The sequence below is a fragment of the Dendropsophus ebraccatus genome, chromosome 8, assembly GCF_027789765.1.
Source record: "Dendropsophus ebraccatus isolate aDenEbr1 chromosome 8, aDenEbr1.pat, whole genome shotgun sequence".
Taxonomy (NCBI): domain Eukaryota; kingdom Metazoa; phylum Chordata; class Amphibia; order Anura; family Hylidae; genus Dendropsophus; species Dendropsophus ebraccatus.
This window is the reverse complement of record NC_091461.1, coordinates 21,926,897-21,952,851: the sequence shown is the minus strand read 5'-3', so window position 1 is coordinate 21,952,851 and position 25,955 is coordinate 21,926,897. Positions and strand designations below refer to the sequence as shown.

General features: G+C 43.2%; 1 protein-coding gene across 1 annotated transcript in view; it reads left to right on the top strand.

Annotated features, from left to right (window-relative positions):
* The window catches only part of LOXL4 (lysyl oxidase like 4), a 47,729-nt gene extending 30,691 nt beyond the window's left edge, over positions 1-17,038 (top strand). Inside the window, exons 7-14 of the mRNA XM_069978921.1 lie at positions 202-356; positions 2,221-2,388; positions 2,649-2,811; positions 4,453-4,696; positions 9,676-9,791; positions 11,228-11,364; positions 15,116-15,227; positions 16,257-17,038. Of these exons, the coding sequence (XP_069835022.1) occupies positions 202-356; positions 2,221-2,388; positions 2,649-2,811; positions 4,453-4,696; positions 9,676-9,791; positions 11,228-11,364; positions 15,116-15,227; positions 16,257-16,327 (1,166 nt within the window). The 3' untranslated portion in view covers positions 16,328-17,038. The remainder of the gene's footprint in view (positions 1-201; positions 357-2,220; positions 2,389-2,648; positions 2,812-4,452; positions 4,697-9,675; positions 9,792-11,227; positions 11,365-15,115; positions 15,228-16,256) is intronic.
* Positions 17,039-25,955: the final 8,917 nt, after the last annotated feature.

Here is a 25,955-nt window from a genome sequence, read left to right as displayed (position 1 = left end):
ACCACATCTGACCAGCTGGTGTGCTGTAAGGTAGGAACCTGAACAATACTCCACCTACTGGTAAAAAAAATGTAATCTAGCAATTTTGCCTTATATGCTTCAGAGTTGTATATTCATGGCCTATGCTTCTTCTGATCTGAATGGTCTTAAGCTTTTACTAGACATCCATGGATCACTCACTAAGTTGTTCCTGTGTTTTAGGATATGGTCCCATTCACATGAATGAGGTGCTCTGCACTGGGCGGGAAAAGTCCATTACTGAATGCAAGTTCAAAGAGGCGAGTATAGCCGGCTGCCAACATGAAGAAGATGCGGCTGTGAGGTGCAATGTTGCTCAGATGGGATTCGGAGATCAGGTAAGTGTTGGTCATTGAGCATCAACAGCCACAGAAACACGCGTGACATGTGACAATGCAAAATACAATAAAAAAAAAAAGCAGAAACAGGAGGTATTTGGAATGAGAATTCATCATTAAAAGGGGTACTCCGCCACTGATAAAAAAAAAAAAAATCAATCATAAACATAGTTTTTACACTTACCATCCCTCCTGAGTCTGCCTCTGTTTGAATTTCCCGCTGTTTGCAGGTCCCTGAAGCTCCATTTAGTGGCTTCATTTTTCTTCACTTCCTGGTTTGGGATTCCCATGATGCACTTTGTCTCCTGTGATGTCTAATTGACTCCGGAGAACTGTTAGATGGCTTACAGCTTGCTCAGCCAATCAGAGCTAAGCAACCTAAGTCATGTGCCAAAGGGAGGCTGGCCTAACAGGGCTTAGATCCACCTCCCTCTTGATGATGTCATTGTCCCAAAATGGTTGCCACAGAACAGCCTGGGGTCAACAGTCTTTAGGTAAGAATGAGTTTACTTTACTTCCTAGTGAGGGGTTGAGGGGGGGGAAAGATAGGGAAGGGGGGCAGATAGGTGATTGAAGCATATTACATAGTTATATAACTTTGTAATGTGTTTCAATTACTGGGGAAAGCTTTTTGCTGGAGTACCCCTTTAAAGGGCTTCTCAGATTGGGATGTGGTGGTATCCTCAGCAGTCAGCCTTAGGACATAGATGACCCTGGCAGGACATTTCTTTGTTTCCCATTGTGATCAGTGGTTTGCAATGTGATCTACATTTGTTTTATTATGAGTCATGAGACAACTTCTCGGAGGGTTCTCCATCGACCTTGATTCATAAATCTCTTCCTGTTTGGTTGTATGGTGGAGATCTATCAACCAAGGATGGCAAGGGGGGCGAAAGCCACCAGGGCCGGCCATGATGACAAGGCAGCATGACAAGTTCCCTTTAAGAGTCTGGTGAGAAGCCTGCAGTGATGCAACAGATTTCCCTTCCACCCTAAGGGTCCTTTACCTGAAGCGATTTTTCAACGATAAACGATCTCAAACGACCGCTATGGCGAAGTACCTGAAATAGTTCACCCAATCACACGGAACGACAATCGTTACTTGCGGTCGTCCTGTCGTCCCTACTGCACCGAACGATGCACAAATGATTTGCAATCAGCGATAAAAATAGGTCCAAATTCTATTAAGTAACCAAAGATTTCTCATTGGTCGTTTAATCGATGTCAGCTATAACAACGGTTATCATTCAATTACGAACGATCTAACGGTTTTTCAAACAATAATCATCCCGTGGAATAGGGCCCTTACACTTTTACACCAGATCCTTTCCTTTCCCTTGTTTCTGAGATGTTGGCCACTTGAAACTTGGTCTGGTCCTATCTGAGGATGGCTTCTCCAACTATGTGCCAAGACTTCTATATGTGTTCTCCATAAATAGTAAAATAACTAGGCCAGGTAGGTTAAAGCAACCTCTTGCAGATCTAATCACCAGGGATTCAAAGAACACAAAGGAAGATTTATTGATGTTCATCTTGACTCCAGTCAATAGCATTGCCCAGGATCTTGAACCTTAAGGGTACGTTCACACTTACCGGATCCACAACAGATCCGCAGCAGATTTCATTTAAATACCTAAACACAGCATCAAATCTGCACCATCAAATCTGCTGCGGATCTGCTGCGGATCCTGTAGGTGTGAACGCACCCTTAATATAATTCTAATTCCATATGTGATGGTTGTTCTACTAAGAAAATGCAAATCCAAAACACATATTAGATTACTACCACCATGATAGCATTGCCTAGTATAAAAAAAAGAAATCCATAATTGCAATGTAAAAAAAATGTGCCTCCTAATTTCAGATACGCCTGGTAGGAGGAAGATCAACCGAAGAAGGCAAAGTGGAGGTCCAGATGGTTGTTAAAGGTGTCAAGAAATGGGGAGCCATATGTGGAGAACTGTGGGGTATTAATGAAGCCATGGTGGTGTGCCGGCAGATGGGCTTGGGATTTGCCAACCACGCCATACAAGTAAGGACCCGATCTAAAGAACTGTACAACAATGACAGACGGTGCGTGAAAAATATTAGAACAATGTCATCTAATGAAACCCTCAATGAAAAACTCAAGAGTGCTTGTACTTATATAGCTCTAATACGGGGGCCATTACTTGTTGGTCTCGTCCATATTTTAGAATCTGCAAATAGGTCTCCATCGTTACCAAAAAATAGTTGAGTAGAAGACTATGGAATGACAGATAATTACAGTGTGTTTTCCTATTGTCTCTCTAGGAGACATGGTACTGGCAAGGGACTACCGGTGCCGAGGATGTTGTGCTAAGTGGTGTGCGCTGCTCTGGCACAGAGCTGGCTCTACAACAGTGCCGCCATCATAGTGTGGTACACTGTCCTCGAGGAGGGGGCCGACGAGCTGCTGGAGTTACCTGTACAGAACGTAAGTATAATAAATAGTTTTGAGAAGTTGATACCATTTGGCATTGGGGCATACGTCCTGGGTCTCCTGCTTTTAACATATTCAGTTATTTCTATCTTCCCTGGTGCCCCAGTCATTTTTAGAGTCTGACACTTATAAGCAGTAGAAAGAGATATTATCACATATCCTTACACCTTGAAATTTTTGATCGGTCCGGTTTGAGTGTTTAGACCAGCAATGATCACAAGGCTGCAGCTTTGCGTCAGTGAAAAAGTCAGTCTCTATTTGGAGCCCAACTAATGTCAGCTTGGAGAGGACTACTCTTAAAGTATTTTCCTGGCTCGTTCTTTTGGTCGGTAGGGGTCTAAACACTCAGACCCCGGACCGATCAAAATTTTTGACGTGTCTCTAGGACTTGTCAAAAGTTTTTTTTAAAAATGACAGTGACACCTTAAATTCTGTCAATTTATTTTCTGACTCTTTACTGTATACAGAGTTTCTCCATAATTTAGCATCTTCTTTTTGGTCCTTGAGACGTCTCAACAGTATCATCATGGTTTCCAGTTTGCTTCATCTTATTGATGTCTCTTCTCTTTTCCTTTGAACTTTCTTAAACCTAATGCTCTTTTCCAGTAAACTGGATCCTCTCATAATATGATAATACCAGTATGAAGCTTTAGCCTGGAATTTAACTCTTCAAGTGGAAGGTTCAGTCTCAGAGGCGTAACAAGTTCTTAGGTCTTGAGTAGAGTTGATCGAACCTCAGGAAATCCTAGGTTCGATCGAACTCGAACATTCACGAACCTGCCGCATTTGATTGCTGAAGCCTTCCTGGTCCATGGGGACGAAGGAGACTGCCTGGGTACCGCCTGGAACCCGGAATTCCAGGCGGTCCCTGGGCACTCTCCTCCTTTCCCACGGACCGGGAAGGCATCAGCAATCAAATGCACCAGGTTCGTGAGTGTTCGAGATCGATCAAACCTAGGATTTTCTGAGGTTCGATCAACACTAGTCTTGAGAAGAGCGCGACAAGAGCATGCTTGAGTCGGAATCGCTCAACATTTGAATGTTGGTGGCTGACGAAGATGGATGCAGCCCTAGGGAGTCCGGGAAAACATGGATACAGCTATAGGTCATAGTTGTCCAGGACTCCCTAGAGCTGCATCCAACTTCTTCAGCCACTTTTATTCAAATGCCAAGGGATCAGACTCAAACATGCTCTAGTTGTGCTCATCTCTACTTAGGTCCCTTTACCAAATCTGTAGTGAAGCCCCCCACTACCACGGCCTGGATGAGCCTGCAACCTTAGCACCTTCTATCACCTTAGTCAAGCAAAATGTTTTCTTGCCATCCGCCATCTTTAACAGAATACAGAAAAAAATTTTTTTTGGAGGTTTCTGAAATCAGATGGGCAGTAGCTTTCAAGAATGAAGACACATTATACATGACCCATTCTGGGATACCTGAGACCTCTATAGATATAGTAGCACGTTTCAAAGCTGAGCCAACGACAATAGATGATGACTCGGCACTGAAACATGTTGTGCTGTATCGGTAAAGATTACAGGTGCCCCTAAATTTTTTTCTTTTGTTGTCATTTGATGTAGCTATATAGTAGTAGCACCTACAGACCTACAGTAACTGTATATAATGTCCTGTTAGATGCACCAGACCTCGTCTTGAATGCACAGTTGGTCCAGGAGTCCGCCTACCTCGAAGACCGGCCGCTGAGCATGCTGGAGTGCGCTCACGAGGAGGAATGCTTGTCAAGGTCTGCAGATGACATGGCCTGGCCCTATGGACACCGAAGACTGTTACGCTTCTCATCTCAGATACACAACACTGGCAGGGCGGATTTCACGCCTCGAAACGGAAGACACACTTGGACATGGCACGAGTGTCACAGGTAATCACATTGCGCAGAGTATAAAACACTAAACTGTTTCTCTAAGGGTCCGTTCACACTGCTGGAGAAGTCACCATCATTTTGGAGAAGAATAACGCAGCATACAATGTTTTTTTTGCCTGTGAAAGCAACTGGGAACTCAACAAAAAAATAGATGGAAGTTACAGTGTTGCGATTTAATCAGTAAGGGGACCTGGAAGTGTGTTCAAATTCCCTGCAGTGCCCCCACAGGGGAAATTAGGCATTACACATTACCCATGGATAGCGCAGGTCCTCCAGAGGATAAAGACTATTTGTAGTGACTTGAAGGAAATACTCCCCTCAAAAAGTGGCTATAGAGGGCACACTCAAGTTTATCGGGCAGCTTCAGAAGTTGGATGCAGCCCAAAGGCTGCCTGGAAAACAAGGACACAGCCATAGGCTGTATCCATTTTTTCCAGGACTTTCTTTGGGCTGCCTCCAACTTCAGCCACTTCGGATGAAGTGGGATGAATCCAAGCATGCTTTAGATTTGCTCATCTCTAATAAAGATGTTTGCTTACCAGTCTACGCTCCCCTGGTCCCTTCCTGTTTCTGTGCTCCCTGCTGACTGCAGCCACCCTGGATTCTTCAGAAATGCATTAACATGTGGTTTTGCCAATCACTGGCCATGGTGCTGTCCCATCTTGGCTAGTGATTGGCTGAGTGGGCTGTCCCTGCAGAGATGGGTTCAGAAGTGGCTGCGGTCAGAAGCACACACAAAAACAAACCAGGAAGACACCGGGGGAGCATGGACAGGTAAGTATAACTACATCTTTATTATTTTCTTTACACTTTCATCAGCCGTGCATCACTGATGATGATTGATGATCACAACGATCAGACAATGATCGGCTCCTTGACTGATCACTCTCTTTATTACACAAAGCGCTATCTGGCCTATTAGGCAGAGCATCGCTCCATGTAATAGAGCCCATAAACTTTACTCTGCATTTCTCATCCCATACATCTCGCCTTGTTTTGACTGGGATTAAATTACAAAAATAGCATTAAGGTCAAATTAGATTATTTTTTTTTTTATTGTATTGGATTCTCAGCCCCGGAAGGAGCTCACACCGAAGAGAAGAATAGAATAGAGGAGTTGTGATCATGTCAGATGAGTTCCTTTATAACAAGCCCTTCCTCACAGCAGTACCTTGTCAGGAGCAGCAGGCAGTGTCTAAGCACAGGGAAGGTGATTTCTATAAGCAGAAAAACGCATCACTAATATAGGCTCCCCCCAGCATGTTCCCTCTGAGCCGCGAGCCCACGGCTGCTGGCTCCAGCAATTACCTTCAGAGGAATACCGAAAACCAGAGCCAGTGAAATGCACAAAACATTACATTATACCCCGGGATGGTGGCTGCCATTCTTCAGAACAAATAGTTTGTTGTGCGCCTCCATCGCTGCTCATTGAAAACCAACAAACAGACATCCCAGACTGTGACAGATGAAACAATGGTGTTTTGTGTGTTTTTTTTTTAAAGTTTTTTTTTCTTTAATTTTTTTCCTACAAAGTAGCAAAAACATAAAAGAAAAAGAAATAACATAAATACACAGTCCAAGCAATAAATACAAAGCTGATTTTGTTAGATTTTAACTCTTTGTAAGTTTAACTGCAGCCCTAGGAAAAACTATACTGTAGAGAACACATTGTGCCGGTGGGCAAATCAGCTCTGCTACATCTGCATGTGTATTTGGGGACCTTTGCTTATAGACCAGGGATGGGGAACCTTCAGCCCTCCAGCTGTTGCAAAACTACAATTCCCATCATGCCTGGACAGCCAAAGCTAAAGCTTTGGCTGTCCAGGCATGATGGGAATTGTAATTTTGCAACAGCTGGAGTTCCCCAATTCCTGCCCTATGGATATACGTGACACTTTACATCTAAGTTGCAAGTCACCGAGTAAGGCCCCAGCCTTATAAGAGTTCAGTAAAGATGTGTTTAGCACAATTCTTGTTTCCCATGACAGCCAGCAGAATTGTGAATGCAGCTCTGGAGTATAATAAAGTTCGTTTCTCAAGATCACTAGAAGATTAGTAATTTTTTGGGCTCCAATTCTTCAGAAAAAATAAGTTTGTTGTTCGCCTTCATCTCCGCTCATTGAAAGCCAACAAACATATATTTCAGACTGTGACAGATGAAACAATGGTGGGTGGTTGTTTTTGTGTTTTTTTTTTTTTTTAATAGTTTTGTTTTCCTAGTAGGTAACAAAAAGCATAATAGAAAAAAAAATAAGAAATCCAGGCAAGGAATAGACAGCTGAATGGTTTAGATAGTAACTCTTTGTAGATTTAACTAAAGCCCTAGGAAGAACCATACTGTAGCTAACACCGTGTAAGTTGGCTCTGCTACATCTGTATGTGCAAGTTGCAAATAGCTTTGTAGCTCTAGCCTTAGGAGAGATAGATAGATAGATAGATAGATAGATAGATAGATAGATAGATAGATAGAAGTGGCAGCCACTTGTGGGTCACAACACAACTCCATTGACTTGGATGACTAGGCAACATGATCGGGAATCTCCATGTAGCCCCAGCCTGATAGGAGCCAAGTAAATATGTGTTTGACATGAAGCTTGTTGACTGTCTCCCATGACAGCCAGCAGAATTATGAATACAGCTCTGGAGTAAAATAAATATGCAAAAGAACACTGCAGAGACACCATCACATGTCTCGACGTCAGTGAACTAGCCAGACCTTCCCTCCGGGAAGGAACAACCAAGCCAAAGCGTTCTCCAGTCAAGGAAACCACCTCAGCAAGGTATCCATCCACAGACAGCTGTTTCGGGGGGTTTGCCCCTCATCAGTGTGGAGTAGGTTTCTGGCTAGTGGGAGCAATGACTAGTAAGTGCATGCAAAAGGATGCTGGTTGACCTCAGGGAGATCAACCAAAACACCGCAGAGACACCATCACCATGTGATGGTGTCTCTGCAGTGTTCTTTTGCATATTTGATTTCCCAGGGGGCAATGTTCTAGAATACACTGACGTTGAGACACGTGATGGTGTCAACCAGCGTCCTTCTGGAGTAAAATAAAGGCCTTCTCAAAACCACTAGACAATTAGCAATGTATTCAGCTCCAATTCTTATAAGGGTAATCCCAGTGTTAAGAAAACCACAGCTACCTTCTTGCAAAAACAGCGCCACCCCTGTCCCCAGGTTTTGTCTGATATTACATTTCAGCTGTATTTGTGTCTGTTATTACATTTAGGCTGGGTTCACACTATGTATATTTCAGGCAGTATTTGGTCCTCATGTCAGGTCCTCATAGCAACCAAAACCAGGAGTGGATTGAAAACACAGAAAGGATCTGTTCACACAATGTTGAAATTGAGTGGATGGCCGCCATATAACAGTAAATAACGGCCATTATTTCAATACCACAGCCGTTGTTTTAAAATAACAGCAAATATTTGCCATTAAATGATGGCCATCCACTCAATTACAACATTATGTGAACAGAGCCTTTCTGTGTTTTCAATCCACTCCTGGTTTTGGTTGCTATACAGCCTCACAAATACAGCCTCAAATATACATAGTGTGAACCCAGCCTTAAGCTGTATACATTTCAGGTGCTGTTTCTGGAAGAAATCCCTTTAAGAACCAATATTTTGTTCTGCGTCTTTATTGCCGTTTAGAATTCAGCACCTTAAAAGCCACAAATTCATTCAAGACTTTGACAGATGAAATAATGGTGGAGTTTTTTTGGGGGGAGCAGGGTTGTTTCATTATTTTTTTTTCTTTAACAAAAAAAAAAAAGTGATCTCCACAATACAGAGCTGAGTCTGTCACTTTGTAATATTAACTGCGCTTCTATAGAAAACACTCAGCTTCCATAGTAAATCCTTGTATTTGAGACCCAGCTACAGGGCTGCTGCTTGGCCATAGGCTTAGGATAAGTTTATAGACCTACTTATCCTTCCTCGCAGCCCCCATTATCCACACATGGACCAAGTTGTCCAATTTTAGGGGTTCTGAATGATTTTATCCATATATATTTTATAGCTATAAGCAATTTATTAGGGTCTGGGAAGATGACCTATTTCACGTCCCATCCTAGAGATGCCCCTCTAAAAAATACCCCTTAAAAATTAAAAACTTGTCGACTTTTAAAGACACAAAAATCTGTGTGTGAGCTTTTCTCTCCATCTCCTCCTCCCTTTGGAGACGGCTGGTGTAAACAAGTCCCTGGCAGGCTGTATCTGCAACTTTGTAGCTTCTTTATAATGCTTGGAAGGTTATTCTGTGATAAACCCTTCCGACATTGCAGTGTTGTAACAAAGTTGCAGATGGGGACTTGTTTACATCAGAAGGGAGGAGGAGATGGAGAGAAAGGCTCACACACAGATTTTTGTGTCTTCAGCAGAAAGCAGCAGCTCTGAACTGAGGAAAGGAGACTGAATAGATAATAACAAGTATGGAAGGAATTGTTAGTCTCACCATGTGCAGCAACATATCAAAAGTTACATTTGGGTGGAATTCCCCTTTAACCTGATTTTTCTAATATAGCTTTTACAAGTCACATTCTTTGAGTTCTATTTTTGGATGATACAATGTTATTATATTTCATGGACACTTCTTATTATATAGCTGTTTATCTGTATACATCATACCTGACATTGTAAAATAAAGACCGTTCCTCTCCCTATACTTGCCTTTTATTCTCCATAAATAAGGGACGCATGATCACACATCCTTATTCTGTACAATACATCCGTACTGTGAGATATTTCAGAGCTCAGGGTGGGCGGATTCTCTTTATATTCTCTCAGTGGTCTGGAAAAGCTCCATACATAGACTCCGAGTGCCGGCTCGGTAATTCCCTGTAATTTGTACATAAAAGTCTACAGTAAAGTATCGACTGTATTATAAATGTTCACCATTTCTTTTTGTATATCTTCATCTACTTCTGTTCATGGGCAGGAGAGCTGACTATTATATTACTATTTGTTCACAGGCACTATCATAGTATTGAAGTTTTCACCCATTATGACCTCCTGACATTGAATGGATCCAAAGTTGCTGAAGGACATAAAGCTAGTTTTTGTTTGGAGGACACAAATTGTGGGAAAGGTATGTACTAATAAATAAATTAAAAAAATAAATAAAAATAAAATAAAAATATAATACAATAATACTAATAATATATATATATATATATATATATATATATATATATATATATATATATATATATATATATATATATATGTATATATGGCATACACTATGGGTTATCCTTATGTAAACTGAAGACTCAAAGTTTACTACTATGTTTCATTTCATAAAAAAACAGCTTTGTGCTGATTCTGAGTTATAACCCATGTTAAACTCCAGAGCTGAATTCAGAATTCTACAAGTTTCAGAGCCCCACTGTACCAGAACTTCTTGCTGGCTCACTGTCTGCAACTGTAATAGGTAACTATTAGCTTTATATGATATCAGAGCTACACCCCACCCTGCTTGACTTCCAGCACTGAGCCCTATGTGGATTAAAAGGGAACTTCAGAAAAAAATTAGTTTCAAATCAACTGGAGCCAGATATTTGTAATTTACTTTTATAAAAAAAAAAAAAAAAAAGCTCTCTGCTGCCACCTCTGTCCGTCTCAGGAACTGTCCAGAGCAGGAGAGGTTTTCTATGGGGATTTACTGCTCTGGACAGTTCCTGACACGGACAGAGGTGGCAGCGGAGAGCACTGTGTCAGACTGGGAAGAATACACCACTTCTTGCAGGACATACAGCAGCTTATAAGTACTGGAAGAATGGAGATTTTTTTAATTGAAGTAAATTACAAATCTCCGGCACTTTCTGACACCAGTTCATTTAAAAGATTTTTTTTTTTTTTGCCGGAGTACCCCTTTAATCAGTCATGTCAGTGAGGGTGGGGGAGGGAGGAGGTATGCATGCTATAGCTCAACGACACCTCCTTGACACTCGAAAAATAATATACAGCTGACAGATTCCCTTTAATAATGTGTTTGAAGTTGAAAATTGAAGACCCATTGGAGGTCAGCCAAATAATGTAGCTGTCCAGGCATGATGGGAGTTGTAGTTTTGTAACAGCTGGAGGGCCAAGGTTCCCTACCCCTGTTATAGCTCCTTACCAGCGGGTTCGTATGGGGCTGTATGTGTGAACCTTGTGTTCGTTCCCCTTTAAGCCTAGGGCAGAGCTTGTCCCACTAGTTAGGCAACACACCTGTTTTTCTTTGCATAAGTTTTCCTTCTATAATTGATCCCTCTGTACTTTTTTCATTATGATAATGTTCTGAAAATTAGCAAAACTCCTTTTAATAGGATGCACTCAGCACTTTCACCTGTACTTTTTTTCATTTTTGCTTTTATGTCACCTTTTAATATTTTGTGATGATAATTTTATGCATAGCCTGTAAACTCGAATACATTTCCCCCCCTTTCATCTCCTAAACTAATTGACACGACGCGTCTGGTTCGGGAATTGGAAAACGCTAAGCTGCACGTCTCTGATAAATAACAGTGCCTTTATATACAGGAATACAGAAGAGGTATGAATGCGCCAACTTCGGTGAACAAGGAATAACCGTGGGTTGTTGGGACACCTATCGGCACGATATTGACTGCCAGTGGGTGGATATCACAGATGTCAGCCCCGGGGACTATATATTCCAGGTGAGAAGGTCTTGGTTGTTTAAACATTAGGTGCGTCATGTGACCAGTTGGTGCTTGAATTTAAAGGGAATCTGTCAGTCGGTTTAGGCTATCCTTTCTAAGGTTAGCATAAACTAGTGACAGAGAAGCTTAACAGAATGATGTATCACTTACATTGTTCTATGCAGCTGATTCAGAGATATCCTCCTGAATAACATGGACAATAAGTAGTCCTCTCTATGATGTGCATGAGCCTAGTAGTCCTGGATATTCATGAGAAGCAGGAAACTCCCCCCTCCAGCTGCTGATTGGCAGTTATCTATTCATACTGTGTACAGGCAGACAACTGTCAATCTGCAGCTGGAGGGCGGGGGGAGGGGTGTGGCAAGAATCCTATTCTCCTGCATATTAGGAGAATGGCTGAACAGATTGATGTAAGTAAGGGTGCATTTACACAGAAAGATTTATCTAACAGATTTTGAAAGGCAAAGCCAGAAATGGATTTAAAAAGAGGATAGATCCCAGTCTTTCCTTTATGACCTAATCCCTGTTTTATAGTCTGTTCCTGGCTTTGGCTTCAAAGATCTGTCAGATAAATCTGTCTGTGTAAACGCACCATAATTTGCCGATCTGTTCAGCATTTCTGTCACTATTTTATGCCGCCCTCATTTAAGGCAGCATAAACCTAGTGACAGATTCCCTTTAATTTTGAAATTTACTACTGTAGTTCCACGGCTGGAATCTGATTGGTTACTTTAATTTATACAGAAGCTAATGAGGAAAGGAGTAGAGAATGTGGATTATGTGACAGATATTTTCATGATTAATCTATTTAAAGTTCGTCCATCTGTAATATCCTGGAAGGAGTCCAGTCCACTGACAGCGAGCGCTGGTGTCACTGGCAGCTAAATATGCAGAAATGTGCGTTCAGCCCGCAGAGAAGTTGTGAAGTGCGTCTGTGTGTGTCAGTCATTACCATGACAAGTGTTTTGTACAGAATTTAGCACATTTTGTTTGCTGTAAAGCGATCATAGGCGCTCCCGGCCAGGAGATTGTGTTCTCCAGAAAAGATGCTGAAGAATATCAGACATCTGTGGGGGAGGGGGGTGCCTGGGGGGTCAATCACTTGTCACCAGTATTTCTACAGAATTTCACACCATAGCATTATTTACACTTATTACCAAAAAGAAAAAAGCAAGGCACCAAGAAGGAGGTGATGGAAACAGAATTTATCATCTGCTATGTGTGATGTAATGATTACACCAGCAGAGGGCAGTGTGTGCTCCCCGCATCATCACACCAGCAGGGGGCAGTGTGTCCTCCACATCATCACATCAGCAGAGGGTAGTGTGTCACTCCCCACATCATTACACCAGCAGGGGACAGTCTGTCCTTTCTACCCACATCATTACACCAACAGGGGGCAATGTGTCCTCCCCACACCATCACACCAGCAGGGGGTTGTGTGTGCTCCCGCATCATCACACCAGCAGGGGGCAGTGTGTTGCTACACAGGCATGATTGAAGTGCTCACCATGAATTTTGTATTCCAAAGTGTAATGAAGGGGATGACTGTGTATGGATGATGGATGAGGAGACTGTGGGAGCTGCTTATGCTTGTCAGTGGATCAAAGACTCCTCTCTGCTGGTGATCTGTCTGGGCATCCTGGAGCCTATCCGACATGTAATCACTGCTCTGGACACCTTCTAAGGGCCCTATTCCACCGGACGATTATCGTTTGCATAATCGTTAACGATTAACGATCTCAAACGACCGCTATTGCGAAAGACCTCAAAACGTTCGGTCATTTCCATGGAACGATAATCGTTACTTATGATCGTAATTGCGATCGTCTTTCTTCGCTATTCGAATCTGAACGATAACGATTATCGTTCAGATTCGAACGATTTAACAATAATCTGAACGATAATCGTCCGGTGGAATAGGGCCCTAACAGATTGGTCAGAATGGCCTATATGGTGGGCAATTCATCGAAACAATCATCCTGCTTCTCTCAGTACAATCTTATGCCTCCTCTCAAAGCCTGCCAACTGGGAAATATATCTTTGAGTGTATGCAAAGACATATCTAGCAGTCACTGATCACACTACCCAAAAGTAGCCACTGAGTGGGTCACAAGAGGGCATTAAAGTGCTGTGTCCAATCAGACCATACCGCTAATCTGTAACCTGTAATCAACTTGGGTCACAGAAGCCCCTATTGGGTGCCCACCAACTATCATCCCCCTTTAAAACTCTGCCAGGTCTGATATATCATGCTCAAAAACTAATAAAGTGATTTTTTACAACAGCACAGGCGCAATAAAGATTACCTACTATGATATAAGCTACTTACCGTGATGGCGGGGGCTTCAGAGTTCAACTTGACTATGTAAAAATAGAGGTGTCCTAGTTATTTTTTCCAACCCCTGTAGATTTAGAGCTTGAAGGGGTACTCCGGGCAAGGCACTTTTCGGGACATCCCCATGCATATGTAAAAAAAACCCCAAAAAACTAGATCTCCCATAGCCCCAATTTCTGATCAATCACTCTGTGAGGACTGCTTCACATCCACTTTATTAATATATTTTTTAAACACTATTAAGGCTCTTTTCACACATTATAACAGCAGTGCCGGATCCATGAAATAATGAAGGTTAATGGTGCGCAGTGGACCCTACTGGCTGTAATAGGGGTCTGTCAAGGTTCTGTTGCGATGTCCGTCATGTTGACAAGAAGAATAGGGCCACATGCTGTGCTGTTCTTACCATCAAATCTGATAATGAAGGCTTCAAAGAGGGTAGTGTGAACAAGCATTTCTGGCGCCATTAAAAAATAAAAAAATAAAAAAATATAATAATAATAATAATTTATATATATATTATATATATATATGTATATATATATATATATATATATATATATATATATATACAAACACACAGTTTTTCCATCTACTACTGAGTAAAAAAAAAACTAACCTTAACCAGTTTGCAGCTTAATTTTTTAACAACAAAGCGTCTGGCGGCACCAAAAAAACATAGAAAAAATGTTAAAAATACACTAACACCACCGCTAATAATATGGCATTTTTTTCTGAAGTTGAGACTGCTATGGCTATAAAAAAAGTACAGTACAAACAGAGGTACAGTATGGGCCCGTATGGGAGCTGCATGACGGATCTATAAAATAGTTGTATATGAGTTGGTGAAAGGAATCCCTCCCCCCCCCCCCCCCCCCCCCCCCCCCCCCGGGGCCCTCACAATGAGCCGAGGGTGCAACAGTAAAATAAATATAAAAAAGACGGGTCTTTAATCTGAGAATAAAACTTGAAATACTCTACGTCTTCAGATTTCATAAAAATCCATTCTGAAAGCCGGAGCGGCCGTAAATCCCCGTCTTCTCTAAACAACCGGGAATTTTTTGTGTTAGTTTGCAAGTTAGATGTAATAAATATGACCAAACCCTGATATTAGCGGCTCGGTCTCCAGCAGCGCATTACTCTTCATAAATCTATAGTCATTACCCACAATGTCACTGGGGTAAAGATACAATTCATTGTGGAGCTGTCTGATATATAGCGGCCCCATTACCAGAATACTGTATGTGCTGACCTTGGGTCTAAGGTTTACAGCCGTATTAGCTCGTTCGGAGCATCTAGCAGATTGGCTGAATGGGATTTCTATAGAGTCTATTAGATTGCAGAATTTTTTTTCTTATGTTGTAAAATGAATAATATAGAGCCGCAACGCTCCTTCCTTATTATTTATAGGTCATTTTGAACCCAAAATTTGAAGTTGCGGAATCGGATTTCAGAAACAACGTGATGAGATGTCGGTGCAAGTTCAACGGCCATCGTATATGGATGCATAATTGTCACACAGGTACAGACGCCTTTTAACCCTGATACACACATAGTGAGGGTGGTAAGAAGGAAAAGACACCAGGATCGGGTACCAAGAGGGCAGACAGGAATTATAGTCAAACAGTACATGGGTTTGAACAGAAGAAATTGCCAGTCAACCGCAGAGGTCAGGTAGTCAGCAGGCAGGTAGACAAGGCTGAAGCAAACCTGTATTGCCCAACACCACCCCCAAATCTCCGGTACCGATCGGAAGTTTTTCCTCAATCTATTCCTTGTTCAAGTATCCTGGTTAAAAAAAGTCTTTTATACTGGTGGTGCGGTGTGAAACAGGCGGGGTCTAGAACATCCATTCCCTAGGCATGCCGAAGGTGAAGATCCATGCCGACAAACAAGGCAGGCGAGAGGCTCAAGGCCCCACCTCTTTGACACAGCGCAGCTGAAATGAAAGACGATTTTTACCCGAATATCGCGGGACCAGGCACGGATTAAAAAGAACTGTACTGAAGGTTTGAGGGTGGTCTCGGGCGATATAGATTGGCTTTAAATACCTAGAGAATCAAGAACAAACACCAGTGAACACTAGTGGCCCTTCAAGAGTTTGTGCGTGTCTGTGATGCAGGAGATGGTCAGGAGGAGGGTTCTGGGTACTAAAGCAAGACCCATCAATTTTCAGACGGTAGGATAAGCTCACCTCAAGCCTGCTCAAGGGTACTTGGTATGGAATAAAAAATTCTTGGCCAGACCATAGTGCTGGAACTCTTTGTATGCTCCTACACCCAAGTTCTTTAAAATAGAAGAAGTAGAAGTAAAAGAAGTTCATTGGGATAAGAATAACGTTCAAGAGATCCTTCATGGTTAAGAATCAATATCCACAAAAGAAAATGTAAGGGGTACTCTGTACCCCTTTAAGATAAAGAAAATTTAAGCAATGTTGAAGACTATAGTTTTGTGGAAGGGTAGAGAAACCATAAAAATTGCTATGGTGCCCAGAAGGAGAAGGGAACCTACTCAGCCACCAAAACATTGTCCTCTCTTCTTCTCTCACCAGGTGACGCATACAGTGCCGACTTGGAAGAAGAGTTTGAAAACCAGCAAAGACTCGCGAACAACATCGTATAGACGAGTTTACTACAACCCACAAGGACAAAAGGGTCTAAAACAGATGTTCACATTTGATAGAAGGAGATTCAACCTTAAAATACATGGGACAGGCCAGGATTCTCTATGAAATTTATACCGATCCAAATAACTCGCCCCGTAATAGGACCACCAACAAACAGGGCTACCAACTGGGGAACGGAGCAAATCGAGAAGATCAGTAAACCTTTAAGGCATGGCGGAAAATTAGTAAATTTAAAGCATTTTTGAAAAAAATTGCAGTCAGCGTACGGTAAACTACCTTTAAAAAGTTTTTTTTTTTTTTTTAAAGTTCCCGGGAGTTTTTTTGTTACATTATGGGTTGTACAGTGTAGCAATGTGTGACTGGTATCTATATGACAAGTAATATCGGACAAGGAAATGTCAGTTATCAGGGCAGATCATGAGACAGCTAAGCCCACCCAGAGTAGAAGGATGGAATTCTGGAACTGGTGCATCATGGGACTTACAAATATAGTCGGTTGTATAGTCTACAGAAGCCAGATCATTGCTATCCTGTCAAGAATAACCAGTGTAACTTTTTGTTTTTACATTGCTCAGTTGGATGCTAGTCGTTTTTTTTACCCTGCTCAGTTGGGTGCTAGTCGGTGGTCCGCACCAAATTATGGTCTTGTGCCTCTCCTCCCGTTTGGGGCATAGCTATAGGGGGGTGTACAGTTAGCAGTTGCACAAAGTCTCTTGTGCCTGAGGCTGCCCTAAGGGTCCATTTACACAGAAAGATTATCTGACAAATTATCTGCCAAAGATTGGAAGCCAAAGCCAGGAATGGATTTGAAAAGAGGAGAAATCTCAGGCTTTCCTTTATGACCAGGTCTCTGTTTATAGTCTGTTTCTGGCTTTGGCTTCAAATCTTTGGCAGATAATCTGTCAGAATTTTTCTGTGTAAATGGACGCTAAGGCCTCTCTATCACAAAAGATGTTACCAATATTAATAATGACACATAGTAGGCGGAGGCCCCGTTAAAGCTTTTGCATTGGGGTCTACCGACATCTACTTCCACTTCTGCCCCCCATAATTCCTTGCAGTTCTTCACATGTACTGTAAATTCAATGGACCACATCACCAGGAGCATTTACTCTGCAACACCGAGCAGGTAAAAGTAGAACACCACATGTCCACCGCAGCCAGACGTAAAAGGTGGACTTAGCTATTAGGGCCCAACAAAGAGACTAGGGGGCGCCATCAATGTAAGGGATCTCTGCACATTGATAGAGCAAACTGACATATTCTTACACATTCTTTCCATTTATACATACTATTTTTCATGGGATAACCCCTTTAAAAGGTGCTGTCTACATCTCTTATAGAATAACCCATATTCATTGCAGCTACCCAGTAAAGACTTCATATTACAAGCAAGGTTTTATCAGGTGTTATCACAGTTGTGATGTCTTTGTACACCATGTACCTCACACATAAATAAATGTCACGTACGTGATAAATATTATAGGAAAATCCATTGTATTCTGTCTGTTTCCTATAGGGCCACTATAGGCATCATATCAGGTCTATCTGTAACAGCCAAGGGGGCTTCTGGCTGTCCATTCATTCCTTATTCCTTAAAGTGTCACTGTTGTTTAAATTTTTTTGCAGAAATCAATAGTACAGGCGATTTTAAGAAACTTAGTAATTGGGTTTATTAGCCGAAAAATGCATTTTTATCATGAAAAAGCAGTTTGAAGCTCTCCCTCCTGTCTTCATGGTTCTCTTATGGAGAGAGGAGAGGTTGAGGGAGATGAGGCACCAAAAAAAGACAACAAAGAGTTAATTTACAGCTACATCACCAGGCTATCTCCTCTGAAGTCAGCACTGACCACTCTGACCTCTGAATACAGCTTTCTCACAGGTCCCGCTTTGTAATCCTTTGTTCTCTGCTGGTGACTAATCTCCCTCCTCTAACCTCCAATCTCCAGTCAAGGTTTCCTGATAATGAGCAGTGGATGAGAGAGAGGAGGGAGGGGGGGGGGGGGCTGGGGAAAGTCTTTTTGAATGCAGATAATGGCAAATTTGCCTAAAAAACCCAATTACAAATTCTCTTAAAATCGCCTGTACTATTGATTTCTGAAAAAAAAAAAAAAAAAAAAAATACGACCGTGACAATGTAATATAAGGACGGACAGGTTCACTACAGTAGACACTGGTCTCTCGCATGACCGATTTACATAGAACGGTTGTGTCAGCCAGTTCTGCACTTTATGTAATTTTCCGACATCCATATTGCATGTAACGTTTCCCTGTCCATTGCATAGAGATGTCCGGCAGCACAAGTGGACGGCATCCAACTGACCCTATGAGAAACTAGATGATCAGTTATGTACCATCATCTTTGAACATATAAATTATATAGCTGTTGGCCAAAGAACAGTTATCTCTCTTGACCCCCCACCCCCCAAACACATGCATGCTCTCTGACTATGTAGTTAGAGTGGTTAGAGGATGAGTCCTCTGGTAGTGACTTATCTCAGCAAGAACCAAAGGATTCATCAGTTCAAATCATCTAATATGTATGGGAGGGGATCCCGATTTGGTAAGCCCAGTGTCCAAAATCGGGGAATGGTCAGGAAGCTTCCATAAACATGAGATGGTTTTTCAGTCCCACCCAAAATTGGTGGTCTCAGCTGATATTTACTAATGTGTATGGCCAACTTTAGTCTAATAAAGAACGAGTGGATACATGGAGAACATACATCAAGGAGGTCCTGTTTAGGAAGAGTAACAGAAGAAACTTTATTAGAACGTGTTTCAAAAGACAAATGTTCTCTTCTTCAGGTGAGTCTGTACCACCCCACTATACTATTTTTTTTTTTTTTTTTTTTTATTTCTTTTAAAAGAATAAAGAATAGGACTGGTGGCTTGGGTGCGAATGAGTCCAGGTGGAAGAGGTGGAACCCTTCTGAATCATACACAGTACATGAGCCCTAGTATCATGCATGGACCAGAGTTCTGCTTTCTTCCATAGACAAAGGATCAGGGAGCTCCAATGGTTTACCAACTATTATTGTCCTCTTTGTTATCAAACTAACCAAGGACAGGGCCCGGTGCTCAGTTTCTAAAATTGAAGAAAATTATTCCTATTTGTCTGGACCACAATTTTCTTAAAACTGATTCTGAAATATTATTGATTGGGAAATAGAAGGGTCAAAAAAAGCTCGGATCCCGGCGGATTTCTAAGCGGTGACGCACAGCTAGTATTAGCCCCCTTCCTCTGCTGACAGTAAGAGGTTGTTCAATCAAGGTTTTTAGTGAGGAATTGGCTCATCAAGTAGATGTGATTTTCCAGAATTTGACTCTGGCCTGTAATTTCTGCTAATGCTCAACTTGAAAAGAAAAATCAGATATTGCAATACCTGCACCAGGAAAGTAATCAGAGAGGTAGATGTGCCATGCCTGCAAGCTTTCTAGATTATAGAGGAGGAAAAAAAGTGAAAGAACATAGTTTGGGGGATAACAGTTCTAGTATGAAAGACTATATTTAAAGTTTTTTTTTCACAAAGTAAAGTTGGTAAAATCAGATGTGTAACACATACATGTTTTTAGGGAAAATGACCGGCATCACTGTACTGTTCTTCGCCCCCATGGATCTGATAACTTCTCCTGTGAACTGTGACCCTGTTGTTGGCGGAATTCTGAAAGTGCAGATCCCCACTAATCTAAGAGCAGGCGACAGCGGCACCTACAGCCTAAAGGGGCAGCACAACATCTGTGACATCTTTTTACAGTGCATATGAGGGGGCTGTGTCCAGTATGACAGCTCAGCTCCTTCACTTAACAGGCCCAAGCTGTTATACAGCCAATATATGGGTGGGTGGGGGTAGCACTTTTTTTTCCTCCTGATTGGTAGGGTTCCCAATGATTAAACATAGATTACATATTAATGTGCACATGTGGAAACAGTCTTTATTAAAGTTCTCAGTCTTGTGCAAGTAGTGGTCAGTCTTTGTCAAAATATAACTGGTAGAAATTTATCAGCAGACAACTCTATATACAGGATAAGAAGGTTAGTTAAAGGGGTACTCCAGCATGGGGGCTGTTTTTAGATCTGGCCGGGGAGGAGGTGGCTGAAAGAAAAGACATCCACTCACCTCCCCGGTTCCAGCAGCGGGTCCCGCATCACGGCGCTCCAGTGCCCGGTTCCCGGCCGCTTCCGGGCCCGTGTCAGACACCTGGAAGCGGCCAGGAACCAGGCACCGGTGCGCCGCGATGCGGGACCCGCCGCTGAAACTGGGAGGTAAGTGGCGGTCTTTTCTTTCAACCACCTCCTCCCCGGCCAGATCTAAAAACTGCCCCCACGCTGGAGTACCCCTTAAAAGTGACTCTGTACCCACAATCTGTCTCCCCCAAACCCCTTGTACCTTCGGATAGCTGCTTTTAATCCAAGATCTGTCCTGGGTTCGTTTGGCAGGTGATGCAGTTATTGTCCCAATAAACAACTTTTAAATTTGCAGCCCTGTGCCAAACTGCCATGGCCTAGAGTATCTGTGCCCTAACCTTGCACCACCCCTCCGTCCCTCCTCATCATTATGAATGCCACAGGCAGGATTTTTCCTATTCCTCTGCAGTGAACATTGCACAGGTGCCTTAACGATCCAGCCCATGTGTCGTGTTCACACAGCTGATGAATAGTAAACAATCTGCCTGCGGCATTCCTAATGATGAAGAGGGTGGGGGAGGGTTGTGCCAGCCTAATGCACAGACACTCTAGGCCATGCCAGTTTCACACAGGGCTGCAAGTTTAAAAGTTGTTTTTTAGTACAATAACTGCATCACCTGCAGATTGGACCCCAGGAAAGATTAAATTAATTAAAAGCAGCTATGCGAAGGTACAAGCGGTTTTGGGGGGACAGATTGTGGGTACAGAGTCACTTTAAAGGAGTAATCCAGTGTTAAAAAAAGACATGGCCACTTTCTTCAGACAGCATCGCTCTTGTCTCCAGGTCAGGTGTGGTTTGCAATTAAGCTCTATTCACTTCAATGGAACCAAGTTGCAAAACCTGCACCCAAACTGGAGACCAGAATGGTCTCTGGAAGAAAGTGGCCATGTTTTTCTAATGCTGTCATTTGGCAACATTTTTGATAGTCAGAGACATGTTAAAAGTTTTGATAGGTCAGGGTTTGGGTATTCAGACCCCCCACGATCGCAGAAAGGAGTCAGAAGACATGATCAGCTGGGTAATTTTTGCCCCAGCTTGTCTCTCTGCAGGAGATGAAATATAGTTACTCTATGGAGCCCGTTTCCTAGCACAAGACCTGGAGAGCAGTGATCATGTGCTGCCTCCTCTCCCCGTCCTCTATATGGGGCTGTTAGCAGTTTGAAGGGTGCAGAACTACTGACAGGCTGACTGTAATAAAGCCACACCCAAAACATTACCCAGGTCATTTAGGAGATGGTCTCAAATGATTTTAAATTTTCATACTTTCTAGCTGAATAGAGCGCATTACATTTATTTTCTTAACAAAGTCACTGGGGAAAATCCAGAACAAATCCAAAAAGTGGCGGTACCATAAAATGACATTTAAAATCTGCACGGGGGGAAATTTTGAGTGGATCAGTCCTTGACTGTATCCATGTTTTCTCATGCAGCCATTGGTCTGCATCCATCTTCTCCAGGCAGTGGGATCGGATCGAAATGCTGTTCACAAACTAAACTTGCTATAAGTTCACTCATCTCTAGTGTTGGGCTCGATGCTCGACTATGCACCTAAATTTTTTTTATTCTATTTTTTGTATATTTACATTTCACGTCCCTTAAAAGGGACAAAAATTAACACAAATAAAATGTGGTAGGTGAACCAGACATGCTCCGCTCTGCCGTGTTGAAAGACCACGATCAGCCGACATCAGGCACGTCTGCTGGCCATTGCCTTTCACACAAAACGATTATTGGCCTGAATGGCCGGTCAGTCAAAAAAGGCCAATAATCATTTAGTGTAATAGGGCCTTTAGGTGGCAGAGAGGAGGGGACTTGTTCTTCTAACACTTCCCACAGATGACCAATTGAATTGAGATCTGGGGAATCTGGAGGCCGAGTCACCACCTTGATCTCTTTGTCATCCTGAGTGGTTGCTGTCTCCTGCTGCCATGACAGAGGGGACTTGGTCTGAACAATGCTGATGTAGGTGGTACGTGTCATAGTAACATCTACATGATGCCAGCACCCAGGGCTTTGAATAGACTTGATCTGACACACAGGAGCTTTTCTCTGGGATTGGACTATATTAGCTTCAACACAGATTAGTGATCCTTGGGAACCCATGACCCTGTCACTGGGTCATCTTTGTCACAGGCGCTTAGCTCCTTACACTTGTCCATTTTTTCTGCGACATGGCCTGAATAGTCACTTGTTGCCTATTAAATCTCGCTCTTTGACAATAGCCACTGTCTTTGAGATCATTTAAGCTATTCTTTTTCCTTCAATGTAATGTATAGAAATATGTAGACCCTTACTACACAGCTCACTGAACTAAAAGATAAAGAAGTACAAGGCTTTTAGAAAGGAGGAGAAGATCCTGCACTGTCTCCGTGCACAGCATAAAAAAAGCAGCATGGAAGACCTGATAAAGCTGGAGTTATAGTTACATAGTTAATAAGGTTGAAAAAAAAGACAAGAGTCTATCAAGTTTAACCTATAACCCTACTGTGTTGATCCAAAGGAAGGCAAAACCCCTCATGAGGCAGATGCCAATTGCTCCATCACAGGGAGAAAATTCCTTCCCGACTCCAAAGTGGCAACCAGAATAATCCCTGGATCAGCGTCCTATCACATGTAACCCAGTGCCATTAACTTGTAATAATATGTGTGTCAAGAAAAGCATCCAGGCCTCCCTTGGGGTAGCTTCACACGTACAGACTCGCAGCGTTAATAACGCTGCGAGTCGGCTAGGTCCTGGCAGATCACTTTCACTACATACACACAGCGTTCTGAACAACCGCTGCGTGTATGTAATTCTGCTGGCCGCTTAACCCCTTCAGCTGCCACCCAGCTCCCGCTCTGTATACATTACCTGTCCTCGCTGCACGAGGTCCCGGCGTACTGCTCTCCCGCCCGGCCAATCAGTGCGTTGCCCCGCCGCAGCCACTGAATGGACGGGCATGAGAGCAGTACGCCGGGACCCCATGCAGCGAGGACAGGTAATGTATACAGAGCGGGAGCGGAAGCTGGGCAGCAACAGAAGGGGTTAAGCGACCAGCAGAATTACATACACACAGCGGTCGTTCAGACCGCTGTGTGTATGTAGTGAAAGTGATCTGCCAGGACCTAGCCGACTCGCAGCGTTATTAACGATGTGAGCCAGTACGTGTGAAGCTACCCTTAAACTTGTTTAGTGTATCAGCCATGACAACATCATGTGGCAGAGAGTTCCACAGTCTCACTGCTCTTACAGTAAAGAATCCGCGTCTGTGCTGGTGGTGAAATCTTCTTTCCTCTAGACGTAGAGGATGCCCCCTTGTCATGGTTACAGACCTAGGAGTAAAAAGACCACTACAAAGATCTCTGTACTGTCCTTTCATATATTTGTACATTTTGATCGGATCGCCCTTAGGTTACAAACACACTTGGCGGGTCTGCAGCGAGTCTCCATGCTGCCTTTTTGCAGCGAGACTCGCTGCAGATCCCGGCCCCCCCGCAGCACCGATCGCACGCCCCCCCGCAGCACCGATCGCACGCCCCCCCCCCCTCAGCACCGATCGCACGCCCCCCCGATCGAGCGGCCGGGGCTGCAGGGGGGCGTGTAAGCGATCGGTGCTGCGGGGGGGCGTGCGATCGTTGCTGCGGTGGGGCGTGCGATCGGTGCTGCGGGGGGGGGGGGCGTGCGATCGTTGCTGCGGTGGGGCGTGCGATCGGTGCTGCGGGGGGGGGCGTGCGATCGGTGCTGCGGGGGGGGGCGTGCGATCGGTGCTGCGGGGGGGGGGGGCGATCGGGCGGCCGGGGCTGCGGGGGGGCGATCGGGCGGCCGGGGCTGCGGGCGGCTGGCTGGAGCATATACTTCACCTGGTCCCCGCTCCGGCTTGCTGAAGACATCGGGAACCGCCGGAGCCGGGATCAGGTGAAGTATCAGCTCCGGCGGCCAGGGGGTTAATGGGGTGGGCTGCAGACAAACTCGCAGCAGGGATGTACATCCCTGCTGCGTGTTTGTCTGCCATTAAAAGTATAGGGCCGGGATCTGCAGCGAGTCTCGCTGCAAAAACGCAGCATGGAGACTCGCTGCAGACCCGCCAAGTGTGTTTGTAACCTTAAGACGTCCATTTATTTTATTTTTTTAAACTAAATAACCCCAAACTTGATAAGCTGTGTCAGTACTGTAGCCCACCCTTTCCCCTAATGCTCTTGATTGCCCTCCTCTGCACCCGCTCCAGTTCAGGGAGTAGTGGATGTATAAAACTCTGTATAAAGTAGAGATGAGCGAACCGGGTTCGGGTTCGAGTCCAGCCGAACCCGAACTTTCTGCATTTGATTAGCGGTGGCTGCTGAACTTGGATGAAGCCCTAAGGCTATGTGAAAAACATGGATATAGTCATTGGCTGTATCCATGTTTTCCAGACAACCTTAGAGCTTGATCCAAGTTCAGCAGCCACCGCTAATCAAATGACGATCGTTCGGGTTCGGCTGGAGTTGCCTTGTTGTTGTTGCACTTGTGTCTGATAAGATATATTATCAATTTTCTGATACGCTTGTATTATTGATCTGTGCAGAGTTTGTCAGAACAACGGGGACTATTTAAAAGAAAACACATATACGTGCAACACCGAACATCATTAAAACTTTAATATGTGTGAAGAATCGCAATGCAAAATGATAATTATGTTTGCTATAAACACAAGTGCTGCATCCACTTTAATTATATCAGGGACGTCTTAGGCTGATGAGTCCGTTATATAACACACTTAAGAAGCAGCAGCTGTAAGAAGTTGGAAATGAATGTGCTATTGTAGTTTGAGCACAAATGCAACAAAACCATCCCCAGTGATGCACATACACCTCCAACTCTCTAAAGGGAATAAAGGGAATGCGTCATCAGTAACACAATAGGCAATTTTCTGAAGTTTTTAAGGAAGACATAATATTTTAGGAATTTTGGATGTTTATCCTAATTTTCAATCTTACTATCTAAATTATAAAATAATTTGCACAGGTCACAGTGCATGCTCAGATACCTTTGTCATTCATGTCAATGGGGCAGCTCCAATCTTCCAGTACTTATCAGCTGCTGTATGTCCTGCAGAAAGTGGTGTATTCTTTCCAGTCTTAAAGAGCAAAATAGGTTTTCTATGGGGATTTACTAATGCTCTGGACAGTTCCTGACATGAACAGAGGTGGCAGCAGAGAACACTGTGTCAGACTGGAAAGAATACACCAAGTCCTGCAGGACATACAGCAGCTGATAAGTACTGGATGACATGATTTTTTTTTTTTTATTACATGTAAATGACAAATATCTGGCACTTGCTGGTACCAGTTGATTTGAAAAATAAAAAAAATGTATGGTTAACTACCCCTTTAATAGGTGCCCATAGGTTTTGAACAAGGCCCTTAGACTATTCACTAAATATGTCCCAATAGAGCAAAGGATAGAAAGTCTTTTCAGCTG